At 39.1% G+C, this 19,997-nt stretch overlaps 1 protein-coding gene across 1 annotated transcript in view; it reads left to right on the top strand.

Annotated features, from left to right (window-relative positions):
• Rps6kb1 (ribosomal protein S6 kinase B1) overlaps window positions 1-19,997 on the top strand; it is a 46,339-nt gene that overhangs the window by 20,513 nt on the left and 5,829 nt on the right. The window contains exons 5-13 of the mRNA XM_023703147.1: window positions 5,170-5,317; window positions 7,668-7,725; window positions 9,161-9,261; window positions 11,637-11,727; window positions 11,913-12,003; window positions 12,902-13,009; window positions 14,031-14,093; window positions 14,245-14,322; window positions 18,544-18,651. Coding sequence (XP_023558915.1) covers window positions 5,170-5,317; window positions 7,668-7,725; window positions 9,161-9,261; window positions 11,637-11,727; window positions 11,913-12,003; window positions 12,902-13,009; window positions 14,031-14,093; window positions 14,245-14,322; window positions 18,544-18,651 — 846 coding nt within the window. The remainder of the gene's footprint in view (window positions 1-5,169; window positions 5,318-7,667; window positions 7,726-9,160; window positions 9,262-11,636; window positions 11,728-11,912; window positions 12,004-12,901; window positions 13,010-14,030; window positions 14,094-14,244; window positions 14,323-18,543; window positions 18,652-19,997) is intronic.

The raw sequence follows: 19,997 nt of genomic DNA, 5'->3' as shown, positions 1-19,997 counted from the left end.
TTTTTTTTGGTGGAACTGAGGATTGAACTCAGGCCCTTGCTCTTGCCAGGGAAGTGCTTATTCCACTGAGCCATCTCTCCCCAACCCCTCCCATTTAAAAACTTAAAACCTCTTGAGGCCAGTGAGATAGCCCAGCGATCTAAAGTGCCTGTTTAGGCAAGCTTAGAATGTAGGGACCATTGTTGGATGCCCAGCACCGTATGCTGTGCCAGCCCCACCCCCAGGGTGGGATAAGCAGGCCCCACACACAAAAACTTAGTACCTCTTAAGTAGTTCAAAAATAATGCAGTAGGGCCGAGCAGATAGTTCAGCAGACTAAGCGCCTGCTTTGGGAAGCACAGGGCCCGGGATTTGATCCCCAGTACCACAGGCTATGCCGGCCCCACCCTCAGGGGCACTGAGCCAGTGACTGAGTCTGGATATGGTGATACACGCCTGTAATCCTAGCACTGGGGAGGCTGAGAATAGTAAGATCACTGAGTGTCAGAGCTGTGTAGTGAGACCATGTACCAAATACATACAAAAAAATAAAAATCTGTTAATTCAGAAGACATATTATGTTAATCAGTTTAACAATAACCACAACCATGGGACCAACTTGAAGACATGTATGAATGAATATCTATCTCATTATTTGGTAAGGTTGAGTTTGACCACTTGGTTAAGAGAATGTCCAGCAAATTTTTTTTTTTTCCTTTTGCGGAACCGAGGATTAAACTCAGGCCCTTGCACTTGCCAGGGAAGCACTTCTTCTACTGAGCCATCGTCCAGCCCCGCAAATTTTTCATTGTATGTATTTTTTTTTGGCTGGCTCAGGCTGCTGTAAAGGTGGGTCTGGTAAGGTATGTGGAGCTGGGGATCAAACCAGGGTCCTGGGGCTGGGGAGCTAGCTCAATAGAATAAGAGCTCGCCTGGCAAGCACAAGAGCCTGAGTTCAATCCCTGGTTCCACAAAAAAGGGCCTGGGAGATGGCTCAGTAGAATAAGCGTTTGCCTGGCAAGCTCAAGGGCCAGAGCAAACAAAAAAAAAAAAAGAGGTCTCCTGCACCTGACTGGGTTTGCCCAGGTGCTTACAGAACTGAGCTAACCAGCAAGCCCCAATTGTACCTTTTTGCTTTTGTAATTAGTAAGCGATCTATGGGATGATAGAGAGCCCATGGTATCCTGTCCCAATGATTTTATCATTCATTGTTTCTTGCCCAGTTCAGCAATTAACTGTAGTGATTATAAAATGGTGACTTTGCTATTTTCATGTATTGCATTTTCTTAAGTACTTCCTTCTTTTAAAAAAGTTTTTTTTAGGTGTGGGGGTATGACTCAGGGATAGAGTAAGTAAACATACATGAGGCCCTGAATTTGAGCTCAGGTATCACAAAGAAATAAAAATAAGTGGTTACTAAGAAAAATTTTTTTACAGCCAGGGATATAGCTCAGTGACAAGAGCACCTGCCTGGCAAGTGCGTGGTCCTGAGTTTGATCCCCAGTGCTGTGGTGATGTAGGGATGAATTCCTGTAATCCCAGTTATGTACTTGAAAGGGTGAATGGGCAGATCACTTCAGCCTAGGAATTTAAGACTATCCTAAACACACAGTTTATTTTTATTTATTTACTTTTTAAGAAAACAAAAATATGAATCCGTATAAGGGGCTGGGGTGATAGCTTAGTAGAATAAGCACTTCCCTGGCAAGCACAAGGGCCTGAGTTCACTCTCCGGTTCCACAAAAAAAAAAAAAAAAAAAAAATTTGTTGGTTTTTTTTTTTTTTTTTTTTTTTTTCTCTCTCTCTCAGTGTGTTAGCAATTTCTGTCATCATTCATTTTGGCTTGAAATGGTCCCAAAATTTTGCTAGTTAGAACTCTGTTCTCTGGGCTTTTGACTACCATCCATTTTTGATTACCATGTTAATTTCCTATCTAAGAGAGTATTCTAGGTACTTTCCCTGACTCTGGCTTAGAATCATCACTTTCTCCAAGGAGTTCTAATTTCTCTTGGTAAAGGTGCTAGCTTACAAACTGCTATCTGAGTGTTAGCTTTGCATTCATTCATTCATTCATTCATTCATTCATTTATTTATTTATTTTGGCGGAACCGGGGATTGAACTCAGATCCTTGCGTTTGCCAGTCAAGCGCTTATCCTGTTGAGCCATCTCCACGGCCCCTAGCTTTGCTTTTAAACTGGCATTTTTCCTGAGTCTTGCCGTGGACAGAGCTAGTAAGTTTTTGTCGTAGTCATGTCTATATTGACACCCTAGTCCTAGTCCAGTTTCACAAGACTCTTCTTCAGCTCCGCCCCCTCTTCTCTTTTCTTTTCTCACTACTGAGGGCGAACCCGAGGTGTCATACATGGTGAACAGGAGCACTATCACAGCACTTGGCCCATTTTAATCCTCCTTTTCCACACTGAAAATGTGTTAATATCAGTAACAGAATTGTGCTTGTTCACTTTTACCACACATGCATAATACTGTGAGAATTATACTATCAGTGCTACTAGCTACAAATCTCTGCTAGCTACAAACTTGCTGCAACGGATTTAAAATTTGTAATTTTTTTTTTTTAATTACACATTGGCCAGGAGGGCATGCAGTGTAGTTACTTAAGTATCCTTTTTCTCCTGTAGCACAGTTATCTATGCATATAATTGAATAGTTTTGTTCTGTTTTTCTTTTTTGAGACAAGGTCTCATTATATAGTTCAGACTGGCTTTGAATTCACTATGTAGCACAGGCTGGCCTTAAACTTGTGGCAGTCTTCCTGCCTCAGCCTCCTGAATGCTGTAATTACAACTCTGCACCACCATGCTGGGCCAAGTTCATGTATCATTGGTGTATTTGGTTTTATTTTCTTCTTCCATCTTTGTTCATTTCATTTTATTTTGCGAATATGTCAAATATTAAAATGGTTCAGAAGTCAGCATTTCTACTTAATATTTATAAAAATGATTTAGGTAGCAAAAAATGGGTAATAAAACCATTGAGATTGTTCAGAAAGTATATTCAAAAGTCCTTTTTTCTTTCCAGGCCTTTCACTATTTCTAGCTTGGGGTATATCTTGGTTGTGTTCATTTTTTCAGATACCTGTATGATTTCGTTTCTTGCACAAAAGATAGCATGTTATAGATGTTGCTGTACTTTATATACTGTCCTCATTTCATAAAGATATTTATTATTTTCACATCTTTTTTGTGTGTGTGCAGGGTCTCACTACGCAGCTCAGACTCATAATTATCCTCCTGTGTTCTGCCTCCCTAGTGCTGGGATTACAGGCATGCGCCACCATGCCTGGACTCTATGGCTGGTTCACCATGCCCAGGGGTGGGGCCATACAGTACTAGAGATGGAAGCCTGGCCCCTGCGCTTACCTAAGCAAGCGCTTAGTCTGTTGAGCTATATTACTGGCCCTTATTTTTGTATCTTGAAGAACCATTGTGTAGATTTCATTGGTTTTCAGTCAGCGTCCAAAGTATGACCATTTATAGTAGTTTGTTTCCAATTTTCAGTATTATAGTTTTTTTTTGTTGTTGTTGTTGTTCTGAATTTGTTACAGGGTCTGCAGGGTCTACAGGGTCTCACTACATAGATTGGACTCAGTGATTCTCCTGTTTTCAGCTCCCCAAGTGCTGGAATTACAGGTGTGCGTCACCACGCCCGCCCGGCTCAATTGCTATCTCAGTGCACCCCGGGGGCAGGGCTGGCAGGGCACACCAGGGAACGAAGCCTGGCTGCTGTGCTCTGCCTAAGCAGGCACTTTAGTCCACTGAGCTCTCTGGCTAGCCCCAGTATTACAGTTAATGTGACAACTAATCTTGTGTACAGGTATTTGCTTTCCATATGAGTAGCAGTTCTAAGAATATCAAAGTATATTCTTAGACTTTAAGAATGTCCAAAATAGTACATCATTTTCCCCCAAAAAATTATTTTCCACTTTATTCCCTGTCATTGACTAACACCATTGTCTGCGCTATCACTTAGGCAGAAACCAGGATATTATCATTTCTTATATGTAATTTAATTAGTCCGCAAGTACAAATGATGTACCTTTAGTCTTTTCATTTTTTCCACTTTTTTTTTTTTTTTTGGTTGTACCAGGGATCAAACTCAGGACCTTTCGCTTGCCATGCAAGTACTTATTCCACTGAGCTATCTCCCGGGCCCTCCACTTTTTTTTTTTTTTAAGTTATAGGTCTTTTTAGTTTCTCATACCAGCCTTCTTTTTTTCTTTTTTCTTTTTTTTCCCCTTTTTCCCTATTTTTTAAAATGTATTTGGTACAGGGTCTCACTACACAGCTTGGATTGGTATTACAGTTGTACGCCACCATGCCCGGTCTGTGGCCGGTTCATTGTACCTGGGGGCAGGGCCCACATGGCATGTGGTGCTGGGGATCAAACCTAAGTCCCTGCACTTGCCTAAACAGGTGCGTAGTCTGCGCCTTCTAATTAGTCTCATTTCTTCCCTAAAACTACACTGCTCTTAGTATTGTCTCTCTTAAAGCCAGAAGATAATCATTTCACTCATCTCAATATACCCTCTTTGCCTCTGAGAGTAGATTTTAATTCCTTTGCCTAAATATGCAAGCCTTCTATTTCCTGGCATCTGTCTACTTCTCCAGCCTAATCTGTAGACATTTTTTTTCCTTACTAAACTGTTTACAGATCCACAGGTCTCTTCTTTATTCTGTCTCTGTTGTACCTTCCCCATTTCATCTTAATTGCTTCAAGGTACTGCTTAAGTATCACCACCTCCACAGAGACTTTTCGCCAGGTCAGATGCAGTTCGCATATTGTGTTCTGCTTACTTCCATTATTTTTTTTTCCTGATTTTTGTGGGCTCTCATGGACACTCCTGTTTGGCTTTTTTGGCACATAGCCTGAGCACAGAAGACACCTAACAGCAGTTAATATTTGAATAAATCTGATCTAGTTATAGATTTTTTAAAAAAAGAAAATGTGTCTTTAGGTTTTCATTTACATATTTACTGCCAAAAAGCCCCCCGAAAATGAACAGATGAATAGTTCAGATGTGTATAGGAAGTGAGTATCTTTCATTACACATCACAATTTCTCGTGGAAACTATTCAGTATTGGCCAAGAAACACAAAATAGATTTTCAGATTACTATAGAATAAAAATGTTCACTATTTTGTTCTTATAGACCATCTCTTTTCCTTTAGGCAATGATAGTAAGAAATGCTAAAGACACAGCTCATACAAAAGCAGAACGGAATATTCTGGAGGAAGTAAAGCATCCCTTCATTGTGGATTTAATTTATGCCTTTCAGACCGGTGGAAAACTCTACCTCATCCTTGAGTATCTCAGTGGTCAGTACACAGTTCGGTGTAATTATTTCGATTTTCTCCAGAAACTGGGTCAAAAACTTATTTTCTGGTGGAAAAATGTTTTTTCCCATTGTGATCAGATAGTTCATGAAGTTGATGAATACACTGAAAGGAATTTAGATGTGAACAGATGTTTCTATTTGCAGACAAATATGAAGAAACTTTTGAAGATAGGCTTTTTTTTACTTGCAGAATTTTCTCATAATTTCTTTCTAATCAGCCACTTAACAAAATAATTGATGTAGAGCCATCAAATTGTGCTGGGGTAGGATACTATAACTCAAACACTAAAGTAGTCCTTTCTAAACTGGAGTGTAAAAACTAATTGAAAATATTGTTTAAGAGATGAACATATTTAGGATTTTGTCAAAGTTTTTAGTGTAGCATTAGTGATAGAATATGCAATTTACATTAGGAATTGGCTGTATTTTCCGAGGTCTACCATCTGCTAGGAATTCATTGCCCCTGGTATTATTTCCTTTCTTTTTTTTTTTTTTTTTTTGTTATGTATTTAGTACAGGGTCTACAGGGTCTCGGATCTGCACAGATCAGACTCATAGTGATCCTCCTGTTTTCAGCCTCCCAAGCACTGCTGGGATTAGAGGTGTGCGCCACCATGCCCAGTCTCAATCACCATCTCAGTGCCCCCTGGGGGTGGGGCTGGCACGGCAGGCTGGGATTGAAACCCTGGCCCCTGCATCTGCCTAACCTTTGGTATTATTTCTACATCATAGATAACTTCCCAGAAAACATACTTGGGATTTCTTAGAAACAGATTTTATAATAGCTTGGTCACTTGAAGAGAGTGGGGCAGGATTTAGCAACTTTGCTGTGACTTGCTATTTTTTCTTTCTTTTTTTTCTCCTTTTTTTTTTTTGAGACAAGGTTTTGCTATACAGTTCATGCTGGCCGTGAACTTGCTTTGTAGCCCAGGCTGGCCTCATACTGTCAGCATTTCTTGTGCCTAGTTTCCTGAGGCATGTGCCACCACTCAGCTGCCATTTTTTTCTTACAGTTTTATTTTAACATAATTTCAGATACATACAAGAAATTTTCATGAATAATACAGAAAATTCCTATATTCCCTCATCTAGATTCTCTAAATGTTACCATTTTATCACATTTGTTTCGTTTTACCCTCTTCTATGTATATGTATAACCGTATATACATATACATATGTAATTTTTTTGAATTGTTTTGAGTGTTACAGATGTGATTTACCTGTTCTCTTAAAAGTTCATGCTTATTTTCTAAAAATCAAGTACACTATCTTATGAGCTATACTAAAATGATCAAATATTAACATGGGTATAATATCTCTCTTTAGTTTTCTGTAATTTGGAGTAGTTTGTCGGTCTTTCTTTGCCTCTCATGAAAGTGACTTTTTTTAAGAATACAGGCCAGTTATTGATAAGCGTGCATCAATGTTTAGGTTTGTCTGATTTTTTTTGTTTAGGATTAGATTGAGGTTATGCATCAAAGTGATAGTGTGTCCTCTTTGGTACATCAGATGAGAAGCACATGATATTTATATCTTACATCGAAGTGAACTGATGTTCACTTTGCTTTTATGTATTAAGTCAGTATCTTTGATATTTTTCTTTTGTAATAAGTATGCTTTGAAATATGTAAAATATCTCATTGCTCATCAAGCTTTCATATTCAGTTTGGCATCCATTGATTCTTGGCTGTGATGTTTGCCAAATGATTTTTCTTTATCCCCTCATGCCTCTTTCATTTATTACTTGGCATTCTACTGTAAAAAAAGAACTTTCCTTTCTTTCCCATTTAAAAATGTATTTATCTATTTATATTGTTATAGACTCATGAATTCTAAGTTTATTCTGTAGAATATAACTCTTTATTTATTTTGTTGCTTAAATTGTGCCATGCTTTTCTCAAGGCCACTGCCAGGTTTGTTCCACTTATTTAAGGATTCTAAAGTATAGGCTGTTAGCATTCACTAAAGTTTGTAAGATTGGTTTAATTATCTAGTAACATTTTTCTATTTGTGGATAAAATGTTAGAGTGGCTTTAATCAAGATTCTTTTCTTATTTTTAACTTCAGACTTAGAGTCTACATGTTTTCATGTTTGTAGATACAAATTCTAAGTTAGAATTCTAAGTTCTAGTTTTTAAACCTAGGCTAAGAATCCTGCCAAAAAATAGAATCCTGTGAACTTAGTTCTAAAATATGTTATTTTTCAGATCTAATTTTTATTTTTAAGGGCTAATATCTTTTAATTATGAGTTAGGAAGGAAGTATAGACTCATTAGAAGTGGGTTGGAAACAATTATTTTATTTCTAATACCTTTTCCTTTTCTTTACAGGAGGAGAACTATTTATGCAGTTAGAGAGAGAGGGGATATTTATGGAAGATACAGCCTGGTAAGTGAAACTTTTGTGTTGCGTGGATTCAGGTAATGATTCATATAACTAAAAGTAAAGCCTCATTCCCACTGTGGGCAGCCAAATGATTCAGTAAATTGATCAAGAGCCAGTCAGTCACTCAGATCATCAAGGGGGAGAAGCAGTTTTGGGACTGAGCAGCTATTGGAGGTCACATCATTCCTTTGCCCCCAGGCCTGGGTGGACCGCTCTTCACACCTGTTGTTCCTAACAGAACCATTCTCATTGCGGCTTTCTTTCCTTGAATTGGTAAGCTGCCTGCCTTGGCTATGGGTGAGTGTGGTTTTCCAGTGAACATTTATGTGTGGAACAATGGAAAGTATCAGAAATCATTTCCTCTTTTTTTTAGACTTTCCAGTTCCCAAGGTGCAGTCTTAGGGAAGTGATAAGCCTGCACATATCACCTGTGGATTGATTATGTAGCCAGGATGGGATCTACCCTCCTATTCGTAAGATGGCATCTGCTTCCGATTAAAAATACACACATCCTTTTGTGAAGCAACAGTACTGGGTAACAATAAATCAGTTTATCCTACACATTAATTGAATGGAAAACAACACTTAAAATGTCTTTTCTACCTTAATTACCAAACTGCATTCCATTGTTTAATTTCAGGCCTTTTCTAACACAGAAGCGGCAGTTAAGAACCTTAGGGATGAAGTGCCCTTTTTTGGAGGAGGCTCTCTGAGCCCTGTTGGAGGCTGTTTGTGGTCCTGCTGGCTGTGAAACTGCCTCAGTCCTCTAGGACACACCCTCTCCATCCTGGAGTAATCTGCAGGATTGCAACCTTGTTATGCAGCCAGTATTGCAGTGCCCTGTGCTTTTCGAATCCAGACAGGGTTGATCCAGCCCTTTATTCTTTTGAGGTAGATAAATTTGAGTGTCACACAGTTTATAGTTGTGGGCTGGCTGGCAAGAGGGAGGGCAGATACTGTGGGTGTTGCTTTCTGTAAATAATACAGCGTGTTAATGGATGAATGGGCTTCTAAGGGTTAGGCTGTAAGGTAATTTCTTCAATCAAGACTTGATCTCTGAGAATAACAAAGTTTCTGTTTCCTATGGAATTTTAAATTTGTGGGTGGGTGGGTGGAATTTGCTTTGATCTTAATGACTGTTGACCTAAGTAGAATTGAAAATGTTCAGTGATAGTTTAGCATATTCTGAGTGTCTTTGCAATGTTAGCCGTATATTCAAATGGCAAAATAAAACACTTTATATTTCACTGAAGAGTAGAACTTAAATGTCCCCATGCCTTTGGCAGCATTGTGTGCCATCTCCCTTCCCCATACATCCCCTTGCCTCACTAATTTGGTCTTTGATGCATGTCTGTTTCTTCCAAGGAAGTTTGTTCCATACATAAATTGCTTTGGGTAGATTATTCTTTTTAATTTATTAAATCACTTTTGTTTTCAGCTTTTACTTGGCAGAAATCTCCATGGCTTTGGGGCATTTACATCAAAAGGGGATCATCTACAGAGACCTGAAGCCGGAAAACATCATGCTTAATCACCAAGGTGGAGATAATATTGTGAACAGTTCTATATTAAATAATCACCTTAAAAATCTTCCTACATAGGTCATTTCCAAAGCCCCATATTCATTTCTTTGCTACTATACATTTTCTCTCTCAGAATTTTTGGTATCATGATACTTGCTGATGTTTAAGTATGTAAGTGTGTATGATTGATGAGATTAAACAAAGTTGAAGATAACCACTCTTTACATTTTACCTACCTTTCTCTCTCTCTTTTGTGACCCAAAAGCAAGTCCAAACACTAATTTTGGTTTATTTCTTTTCTTTTTTAATCTTTTTGAAACAGGCTCTCACCGTTTAATTCAGTCTGGCCTTGAACTCACTTTGTAGCCTAGGTTGGCCTCAAACTCACAGTGATCCTGCTGCCTCAGCCTTGCCAGTGCTGGGATTATAGGTGTATGCTATCATGCCCAGCTATTTTTGGCTTATTCCATAAATTCAAAAGTAAATCTAGTTTTAATGATGAAAACACAAGATGTATCAGAATCAACACATTTGTTTTAGAGACAGGGTCTCACTAAGTAGCTCAGGCTGGCTTTGAACTCATGGCAGTCTTCCTGTGTCAGCCTCCTGAATGTTGAGTGACAGGCATAGCCCTGGAAATAAAACAGTTCTTAAGCATTGTGTAATTTTTGCTACTTGTTGGCAACAAGAGACATCACAGAGACTAATAGTTTATACAGGTATAGGTTTAATAAAGTGAGCCTACACTACAATTGCTTGCTGCTGTCAAGCTCAGCAGATAGTGCGGTTGTTTGGCCTGCATAGACCTGCCAGTTCTTCACTCATATCTCACAGGAGCAACTAGCAGAGCAGGGCATCTAGGGGGCAGGAAGAAGCTGCTGATCTTTAAATGTCAGCAGAGTGATCCATGAGTTGGTTAGCTGTCAGACTCTTGGTCAGAAAGCAGGTATGGATAACTGAGGCTATAAATATAAATGGCTCATCTGATTTTTTATTATTTATTTATTTTAACTTTCTGCAAAGCTTTCTTCCAGAGGGACTCAGTCCTTCTTGGCAGCTGCCTTCCTCATGGCAGTCAGCATGTCGCTCAGCTCCTCACGCTTCCTCTTGGCGCAGATGTACGTCCTCACCCTTTTCTTGATGAATTTGAGGGCATGTTTGTCCTTGGAGACCTTGAGCAGCTCCATGGCATGCCACTTGTAGGGAGTGAAGACACACACCTCCTGGATCATGCCCCGCAGGAACTTGGTGTGTTTGGCGAGGAGTCTGCGACGGCGGCTATGCTTCAGTTTGTTCACATTCTTAGTCACCTGTGGCCCTTGTTGAGGCCCATGGCCATGGGAGGATAGGACCATGGCTACTGTTCTTTGATGGTTGCTGTAGCCTAATTTTTTTTTAAGGATAAGTGTGTTTCTTTTTTTTTTTTTTGTACCAGGAATTGAACCCACGACCTACCACATGCCAGGCAGGTAGGCACTATATCCCTAACCCTAAGGATGAGTGACATTGTTAACCAGATACATCATGGGAATCAGTGTCTCCCTCCTCCCACCCAAGATCTGGATTCTGATTATAATTTTCATGGCAAAGGATAAAATATGAGAGTGATGGAATAGTAAACTTCTTTGATCCATAAGCTTGAGTATATCAGGTGGGATCTGTGAAAATACTGGCCCTGTTTATTCTACTGTATCAAAATGTAGTGTATACTTACTTTTGAATCTGTAGGACATTGTTTTTCCTTTCTGTGAAATGAACCTGAAATAGTAAGGCTTTTGCTGTTGTTGAGGCACTCGTTACCACCTGAAAGTTCAGTAAAGCTAAACTTGAGCTGAAATGATCTTTATGGAAAGAGGAATTCCACCTACTTGAGCACAGATGATTATCCTGTGCCAATTTTAATTCTTTTTCTCTAACTGGTAGCATTTAGCATTGTAAACTAATTTGTTCAAGTGACTTTCTGAAACCAGTTAAGGAAATGTTAAGTCATAGCTCACTATGTATTTGAAGTATTGTCACAACTTCTACTTAAAAGGTACAGAATACAGTATGCTTATTAGGATCTGTTTACTTAAACAGGACATCAGAACGCTTTCCCAGGACTTTTCTTTCTCAGGATTTGAGAGGATTATGCATGTAGATGAAGCCAGAGCCTTAGATAAGCTGTTTCTTTTTTCTGTTTTGTTCTTTTTTCTATTTTATCTTTACTAGAGTTGCAAAAAGTAACTGTCTTAGCCTTAGTTAGCTCTCCATCTTAAATGGTAATCTAGTTAATACTTGTCATCTTCAAGGAAAATTAAATGAAAGGATACATCACTGTCTCATATGATAAGTTCAAACACCACACGTGCTTAAAACTGAAAATAATCCTGCCATAATTTTTCATTGTAGGTCATGTGAAACTAACAGACTTTGGACTATGCAAAGAATCTATTCATGATGGAACAGTCACACATACATTCTGTGGAACAATAGAATACATGTGAGCTGCATGTTAAAAGAAATATAATTTGTTTGGGGGTAATACCTGTTACATAATTTAAGTAATAGTGTTGTAGTTTTCTGTAACTCCACTGGCCTTGAATGTTGTTTTTACAGTTTAAAAATTCTGATTTGGATGATACACAAATGGGTGAATTTTTAGGCATATTATTTTTTTCCTTCTAGGGCCCCTGAAATCTTGATGAGAAGTGGCCACAATCGTGCTGTGGATTGGTGGAGTTTGGGAGCATTAATGTATGACATGCTGACTGGAGCAGTAGGTGCACAGTTAAAAGCTGCATGTGTTATGGTCTGTGCTGAGCAGTTATTAAACCATGATAGCAAGAAGACCTTTCCTTACTTTTTGAAAATACTGCCAGTGGAGTTATTTTCTTTATGGAATTCCATACTTTTAAAAGCACTTTCATTTACATACTTTACAACATCTGTGGAATAGATGAGGATAGATAATACATTTATTTTATAGCGGGAGAAGGTAAGGTTTAAAATCTCGTATTTCACTGATGATCATAGAGCAAGTTAATGGAATACAGGCTTCCTCTTAGCACATTTGCTACTTTCTCTGTATTGCTGCTTAAAAACTGCAGGTATTAGCCGGGCATGGTGTCACATACCTGTAATCCCAGCACACCTGTAATCCCAGCACTTGAGGCTGAGGCAAGAGGATTGTTTGTGAGTTTGAAACCAGCCTCAGTTACAAAGTGAGTTCAAGGTCAGCCTGAACTGCATACAGAGACCCTGTCTCAAAAAGACAAAAAAGAAAAAATAAACTCCACAAAACAGGTTTTCATTAGCTTGTTCATTTCATTGCATTATTATTATTATTATTATTTTTTTTTTTTTTTTTTTTTTGGTACCAGGAATTGAATTTAGGACTTTGTGCTTGCCTGGCAGGCATTGTGCCACTGAGCTATATCCCCAGCCTATAGTGTACATTTTTGGTCTCCATTTATAACTAACTCATAAAAATTAATAATACTATTTAAATTTTTATATGCATGTACAGTGTATTTATTATTGAAACTGTCCTATTAATCAGTTTTGAAACTGTCTCATTGCTATTTGTTTCTCAATAAAATTAATTTAAAAAAAACATCAAAAAATAAAAAATAAATTTTTATATGCTAATTTTTCTCATTCTCTTCTACCCTTAGCCTCCATTCACTGGGGAGAATCGAAAGAAAACAATTGACAAAATCCTCAAATGTAAACTTAATTTGCCTCCCTACCTCACACAAGAAGCCAGAGATCTGCTTAAAAAGGTATTTTTGTTTTTTGTGGTGCTGGGAATTGAACCCAGTGTTTCATGCATACCAGACAAGCACCCTGCCACTGAGCTCTACTCCTAGTTCATCAGTAGGGTTCTTCAATAGGCACTCTAATCACAAACCTTTACTACTAAGATTGTAGTTACATAGGTAGGTAGATTTTTTTTTCCAACAGACTGAGCATTGGACCTAGGGCTTTGCACATAGCCGGCAACTACCACAGTGGCCTCTGTAGTTTGTTTTTATGTATTTGGTTTAATGGCTTGCTACGCAGCTTGGACTTGCAGTGATCCTCCTGTTTTCAGCCTCCTCAGTACTGAGATTACAGGTGTGTGCCACCACGCCTGGACTTGGTCTCTGGCTCAGCATGCCCCCGGGGTGGGGCTGGTGTTGGCACGCATGTGGTACCAGGGATTGAACCCTAGTCCCTGTGCTTGCCTAAGCAGGTGCTTAGTCTGCTGAGATATCTCGCTGGTCCTCTAGTGCTTTTTAAGACAGTGTTTTGCTAAATTGCTGAGATAGGCTTTGAATTTGTAGTCTTTAGCAAATAAACATGAGCCACCATACTCAGCTAGATAGAACTGAACATCTGTTTTAAATAAAGTATCACATATAAGCCAGGAATGGTGGCCCAGACTTATAAACCCAGCACTGGGAGGCAGAGTTAGGAGGATCACAAGTTTGAGCTCAGCCTGGACAACTTAGTGACTTAGACCCTGCTTTAAAGTAAAAAAAATTTAGAAAGAATTGAGAATATAGCTCGTTGTAAAGGTCCTGGGTTCAATCTCAATACTTCCACCCACACATAGAAAGACACATACATATACAGGGTGGGGGAACCCCCTGCAGGTTTTGAAAGCAAAGTACAAATTTACAGATTTTCTTTTTGTTCTCAGGCAGTATTTGGTAGTAATTAATAAATTATGTTTTCCCAAGGCAAAATAAGAAAATTCTGAAAGGAAAAAAGAAACACAGCTTGGCTAATGTTCTTCATTGTTGCTTTTCCCCCCTAAAGCTGCTGAAAAGAAATGCTGCTTCTCGTCTTGGAGCTGGTCCTGGGGATGCTGGAGAAGTTCAAGTAGGGATCGGCATGGCTGGTGTTTGAGAAAAGATAATACTAATTTGTTTGTGAGGGTTGTGTGTAGTTGCTTAAGAGGTTAAGCTCATTTTGTGAACTGCAGCTTTAAAAGTTTGTCACAGTTTATTCCCCTTTTTCTGTTCTTCCATAGGCTCATCCATTCTTCAGACACATTAACTGGGAAGAACTTCTGGCTCGGAAAGTAGAACCCCCCTTTAAACCTCTGTTGGTATGTACTCCTGAAAGTATGTAGTTTTAGGGGCTGTGTTCTTATATAGAATGGGAAAAGTCTCAAAGCTGACAGGAACATTATACTTGTTCAAGTTAAAAGGAACTTATTCTCTCTTTTCAGAATATATGGTCTTTTTATTTGTTTATTTGAGACAGGGTCTCACTGTGTAGTTTAGACTGGCTTTAAACTTACATGTAGGGCCGGGGAGATAGCTCAGTAGAATAAGTGCTTGCCTTGCAAGCGCAAGAGCCTGACTTCAATCTCTGGTTCTGCAAAAAAAAAAAAAACAACAAATTTTACATGTAGCTCAGGCTGGCTCCTCCTACCTCAGCCTACAGAGTGCTGGGATTACAGGTGTGGTAGTATGAACCTAGGAGTTCCAGCACTCTGGAGGCTGAGGCATGTGTATCTCTGGAAATTCAAGGCCAACCTGAACTACCTAGCCAGACCCTGTCTCAAAAATAAGAAAAAAGCAAAAGAAAAATATTTCATACCATCATCAACTGCCCATGCTGGCCTTGAATTTGCACTGTGTTTCATGCCTTTTCCCTGCTAGTTTGCTGGCATTCTCTGTCATTCTTCGGCTTTTAGGCATGTCCTCAGCTCTTTGCCTTTGGGTTCATATGGCATTTACCTGGACCAGATCCCCCCAACTGTGTTTTGTTTTTCTTTAATTTTAAATTTTTATTTGTTTGTGTGTGTGTGTGTGTGTGTGGCTCTCAGCCCCCCAGCCCACCAGGGGGCGGGGCTGGCTGGCATGTGGTGCTGGGGGATTGAACCGCAGTCCCTGTGCTTTGCTTGGCTTGTTCTAAGTAGGTGCTTTAGACCACTGAGCCATCTCACCAGCCCCTTTAATTTTATTTTAAAGAAAATAAAAAATAATTTTTAAAAATTAGAAATGATTCAGAATTTGAACAAACAAGATGATAGGAATGCAACAATGGTTGTTATATTGTATGTTGTTGTTTCCGAGTCAGATTATCCTTTTTACATAGACACCAGTCAGACTGGATTAGGGTTCCTTCCTAGTCCAGTGTTACCTCACCTTTACTCTATGTCTGTAGTGACCTTATCCAATAATAAGGTTACATTTTGAAGAACTTACGGCTTTAACATGCCATTGGGGGGGGATGGAGGAATACAAGCCATAACAGTATGGTTATGAGGAAATGAGTTAGTGTCTTAGTTCTTATCTTTCTCCTACCTCAGAACTCAAGAAAAGGGCCAGCCAAATATCTTAGCGGATTAAAGCACCTGCAAGCAGGAGCGGGGGCTGGGGGGGTGGGGGGGGTGTTCAATCCCTGGGCCTGCTGTGCCGGCCCTGCCCCCAGGGCACACTGAGACAATTGAGACTGGGCATGGTGACGCATGCCTGTAATCCCAGCTCTTGGGATGCTGTAAACAGGTGGATCACTACCAGTCTGATCTAGTAGTGAGACCCTGAACACCCACCCTGTAGACGCTTCCCTAAAATACAAAAAAAAAAAACCCTCAAGACTTTTTTTTTTTTTTCTATTTCTTGGGATGTAGGTGGTAGTGGTGGAGAAAGATAACAATGGTTATTGTTATTTTAGTGACCTTTAAAATTTCAACAAGGATAGTTAACTCTTGTACTTATTGCCCAGCATAAAAAAAAATCAGTTCATCTTATCTAAGTATAAACAACCACGATACATTATGGTGAACCCTTTAAAGCTCTGAGTGATAGGAATAGCCTGCTGCAGCATGCGTGCTGTAGGTTTGCCTCCCCTGCATTATACCATCATACCTTAGAAATTGACCATTTCCTCAGCTGTTTCTCTTTTTCATCTTATTTGTGTCAACATAGATTTGATCGCAGACTGTAAATAGTTCAGGTGTTACATCTTTTAGGTCTTTTTTCCATTTATAAATACCCTCTCCAACTCTTCCTTTGGGAATTTATTGAAGAAACTTGCCTGTTTTTCCTATAATTTGCCTCCCATTTTAATTTTGCCGATTTTATCCCCATGGTGTGAATTTCCAAACATTGGCAATTAGATTTAGGTGCTTGATCTGATTTGGATTAAACTCTTGGTATTAAGGATTTGATAAGGAAGTCTAATATATATATTTCTTTAGTCACTAACCAGTCCCATGGCACAAGTTCCTAGGCTGGGGAATTTTGGCTATCTTGGGAAACATTTTGGTTGTCATATCTTGAGAGGAACTAATGCTCCTAGTTCCTATAGAATAGGGGCCAGCGACAGCACCTTACAAAGAATTATCAGTTCTAAAATATTTATAGGGCTCGGGTTGAGAAACTCTAGCCTAGTTCCCTAATTTTGTTAAGGTTTGAAAAATGGTCTTATTGCACTACCTATGTTTTTGTGGGTTTTTTTATGGAACCGGGGATTGAACTCAGGCCCTTGCGCTTGCCAGGCAAGTGCTTATTCTACTGAGCCATCTTCCCAGCCCCAACCATCTCCCTGGCCCACTGCCTATTCTTTTTTTAATCTTGACTTCTTCCCTAAAAAGGAATCAATTGTTTTTTTCCAGTTTTCAACATAATGAATTACTTGTGTGGTGTGTTCCAAAATTAACCAGTGAATTTTGTGATTTGTCTGTATCATGAATTCGTACATTCTAACATATTCATGTTTTAATTCATTGCAGTTTTTACTGATTTTCAGTTCTTTCCATCTTAGAACACTGTTTCTTCACATGTTTTGCCATGACCATGCTGTCTGATGTTGCACCAGAGAACAAAGCAAGGAAACTATGTGGGGTTTTTTGTTTTGTTTTTGAGACAGGACCTTTGCTATGTCATTCAGACAGGCCTTTAAACTCACCTGTGTAGCCTAGGCTGGCCTTGAACTCACGGTCAGTCCTTTGGCTCAGTCTCCTGAGTGCTGGATTACAGTTTGTGCTACCACACTGGCGGAAACTGATGTTTTATACTTACTTTGTACATTTTCTATTCCTTTACTTGCAACTAGTCATTTCTCCAAGGAATGCTGGTTCCTTCAAGTGGGAAGTAGAATTTAGAGATCATAGTCTTAGCCCTAAGAGTGCATAATGTTAGTGAGTTAGTTATTATTACTTATCTTAAAGTTTTTATTCAGAAAGAGTGCATTTTATAAAGTCGGTACAGTAATCTTTTACTATTAAATCAAATTTTTAAATGTATATTTCTCATACTGTATTTGGTGTAAGAGTGTTAACTGGATATATTTGGAAAGAGAAGAGGACTAAAGAAATACATCTGAAGGCTGGGCATGGTGGCACACACCTGTAATCCTAGAAGCACTCAGGCAGGTGGCTGAGGCGGGAAGATTCCCATGAATTGGAGGCCATTCTCAGTTACATAAGTGAGTTCAAGGCCAGCCTGCACTGCACAGCGAGATCCTATCAAAAAAAAAAAAAAAAAAAAAGAAGAAGAAAATCTGGTTTTTTGAACCTAAGTACTATCATTCTTTCACAAGGAAATATAGTATTTTCATGCACAGTAGACTATTAACAATTTTTGTTTCTTGAGAAATATGGAAGAGTAAAATAAACTGTGAAAAGAAACTTGAACTCAAGCATCTTTTTTGTTTCTTTTGTAGTGTTGGGGATTGAACCCAGGGCTGTGCACGTGCTAGGCCAGCACTCTACCACTGAGCTGCATCTCAAGCCCCATACTGGCACATTTTAAAACTGTGATTTAAGTCTTCAATAGTCTTTCAAATTTACTACTAACCTGTAGTGGCCAGTGGAGCATATTATCACTAATCAGGGATTTAGCCACTGGGCTAGGCACACTGAAGATTTACAAAAGGGGACAAGTGATATTCAGAGCTTTTTTCCTGGTACTGGAGATTGAACCCAGGGCCTCTGCACTAAGCTGTATCTCCAGCCTTTTTTTTTTTTTTTTTGCTGTTAATTTTGAGTTGGGACCTTGCTACATTGTCCAGTCTGAGAACTCAAGTGCCTTGTGCCTTAGTTCTCAAGATTACTGGGACTATAAGTATGTGCCACCGCACCAAACTTGATGTTCATATTTTTAATAGGAATGGTAAGATATACTACCTGTATGTTAATGTTTAGAATTTGAAGATGTAATTTGACTGCTGATACTTTTCTACCTTATGTTTTTTCTTTGGTCTGTGCCTGTGAAGACTATTCTATTATTCTCTACCTCAAACTTGAGAGCTTGTAACACACATGATTGATACTTGCAATATAGATTTGCCATTTTCTAATAATTGTTTTATAAAGCAATCTGAAGAGGATGTGAGTCAGTTTGATTCAAAGTTTACACGTCAGACACCTGTTGACAGCCCAGATGACTCAACTCTCAGTGAAAGTGCCAACCAGGTCTTTCTGGTAAGTAAAATAATTAAGTATGAGAATAATGAGAATGATCCCTTCAGATAAGAATTTTTGCAAAGCCAAGAGTGGTTGCGCACACCCATAATCCCAGCATTCAGGAGGTAGAGGCAGGAGGATCACTGAGAATTCAAGACCAGACTGTGCTACAAATTGAACTCAAGGCCAGCCTGAATTGCATAGCAAAACCCTGTCTGAAAAAGATAAAAACAATTTTTTTTTTTTTTTTTGCTTTTAAATTCATGGAGATTCACTTTATAACTCATCTGTACCTACAAGATAGATTCTGTCTGGTTATTGACCCTAAATGAGAAATGTCACACATACTAGGTGAAAAAATCTAGTTTTAATATAGCCTAAGTATGAGAAACTAAATTGAGGTAAATACCTTAGTTGCTTATTGTATATACACAGCTGTAAAAAATACTTTTCTGCTCAGGAGATAGCTCAGTGGCATAAGTGCCTACCTGGCAAGCACAAGGTCCAGATTTCAATCCCTGGTTAACAGGAAGGAAAAAAAATTCTCTTTGCATTTCTTTCTTTTATTTTACCTTTTCTTATTTATGTATTTGGTACAGGGTCTCACTAGGCAGCTTGCACTCATAGTGATCCTCCTGATTTCAGCCTCCCCAGTGCTGGGATTACAAGGGTGCGTCACCATGCCCGGGATAGAACACCTGGTCCCTGTGCTTGCCTAAGCAGGTACTTAGTCTGCTGAGCTATCTTGCTGGCCTTGCATTTCTCTTGTTACTTAACATTTTTCCTTTTTTTTTTTTTCCCCCAGACTATTTTGCCCAAGCTGGCCTTATATTCCAGATCCTCTTAGGGTGCTGGGATTGCAGACCTTGGTCACCCTGCCCAGCTACCCTTTTTTTTTTTCCTACTCCTAACAGGATTGATTTTGTTTCCCAACTACAGGGACTGGATAAAACATTGTTTTCTTGCTGTCTATGCCTTAAGACATGGCTGGATGTTTGGATGGGGATGTAGCTCAGTGGTAGAGTATGTGCCTGGCATGCTTTCGGGACTAGTTTCAATCCTACCCCTCCCCCTCAAAGGCTGCAGCCCAACAGGTGTGAAATGAGATTTGTGGAGATGGGAGAAATTACACAGTGGTAATTTTGCTTGGTTTTATTTATATTTTTTGTGGTGCTGTGGATCTTACCTAGGGCCTCATACATGCTAGCATGCACTATGTACCACCGAGCCACACCTCTAGCCTAGCATTGGTGATTATAGGTGTGCATCATGTTAGTGTATCAGTTATTTGGATTTTTTTTTTTTTTTTGGTACTGGGAATCAAATGATGGATCAGTTACTGAATATGCAATTTCTTTTCTTTT

Source organism: Octodon degus, unplaced genomic scaffold, assembly GCF_000260255.1.
Source record: "Octodon degus isolate 3935 unplaced genomic scaffold, OctDeg1.0 scaffold00164, whole genome shotgun sequence".
In the NCBI taxonomy this organism is placed as follows: domain Eukaryota; kingdom Metazoa; phylum Chordata; class Mammalia; order Rodentia; family Octodontidae; genus Octodon; species Octodon degus.
The sequence above is the reverse complement of the archived record's forward strand: the minus strand, read 5'-3'. Positions and strand labels throughout refer to the sequence as shown.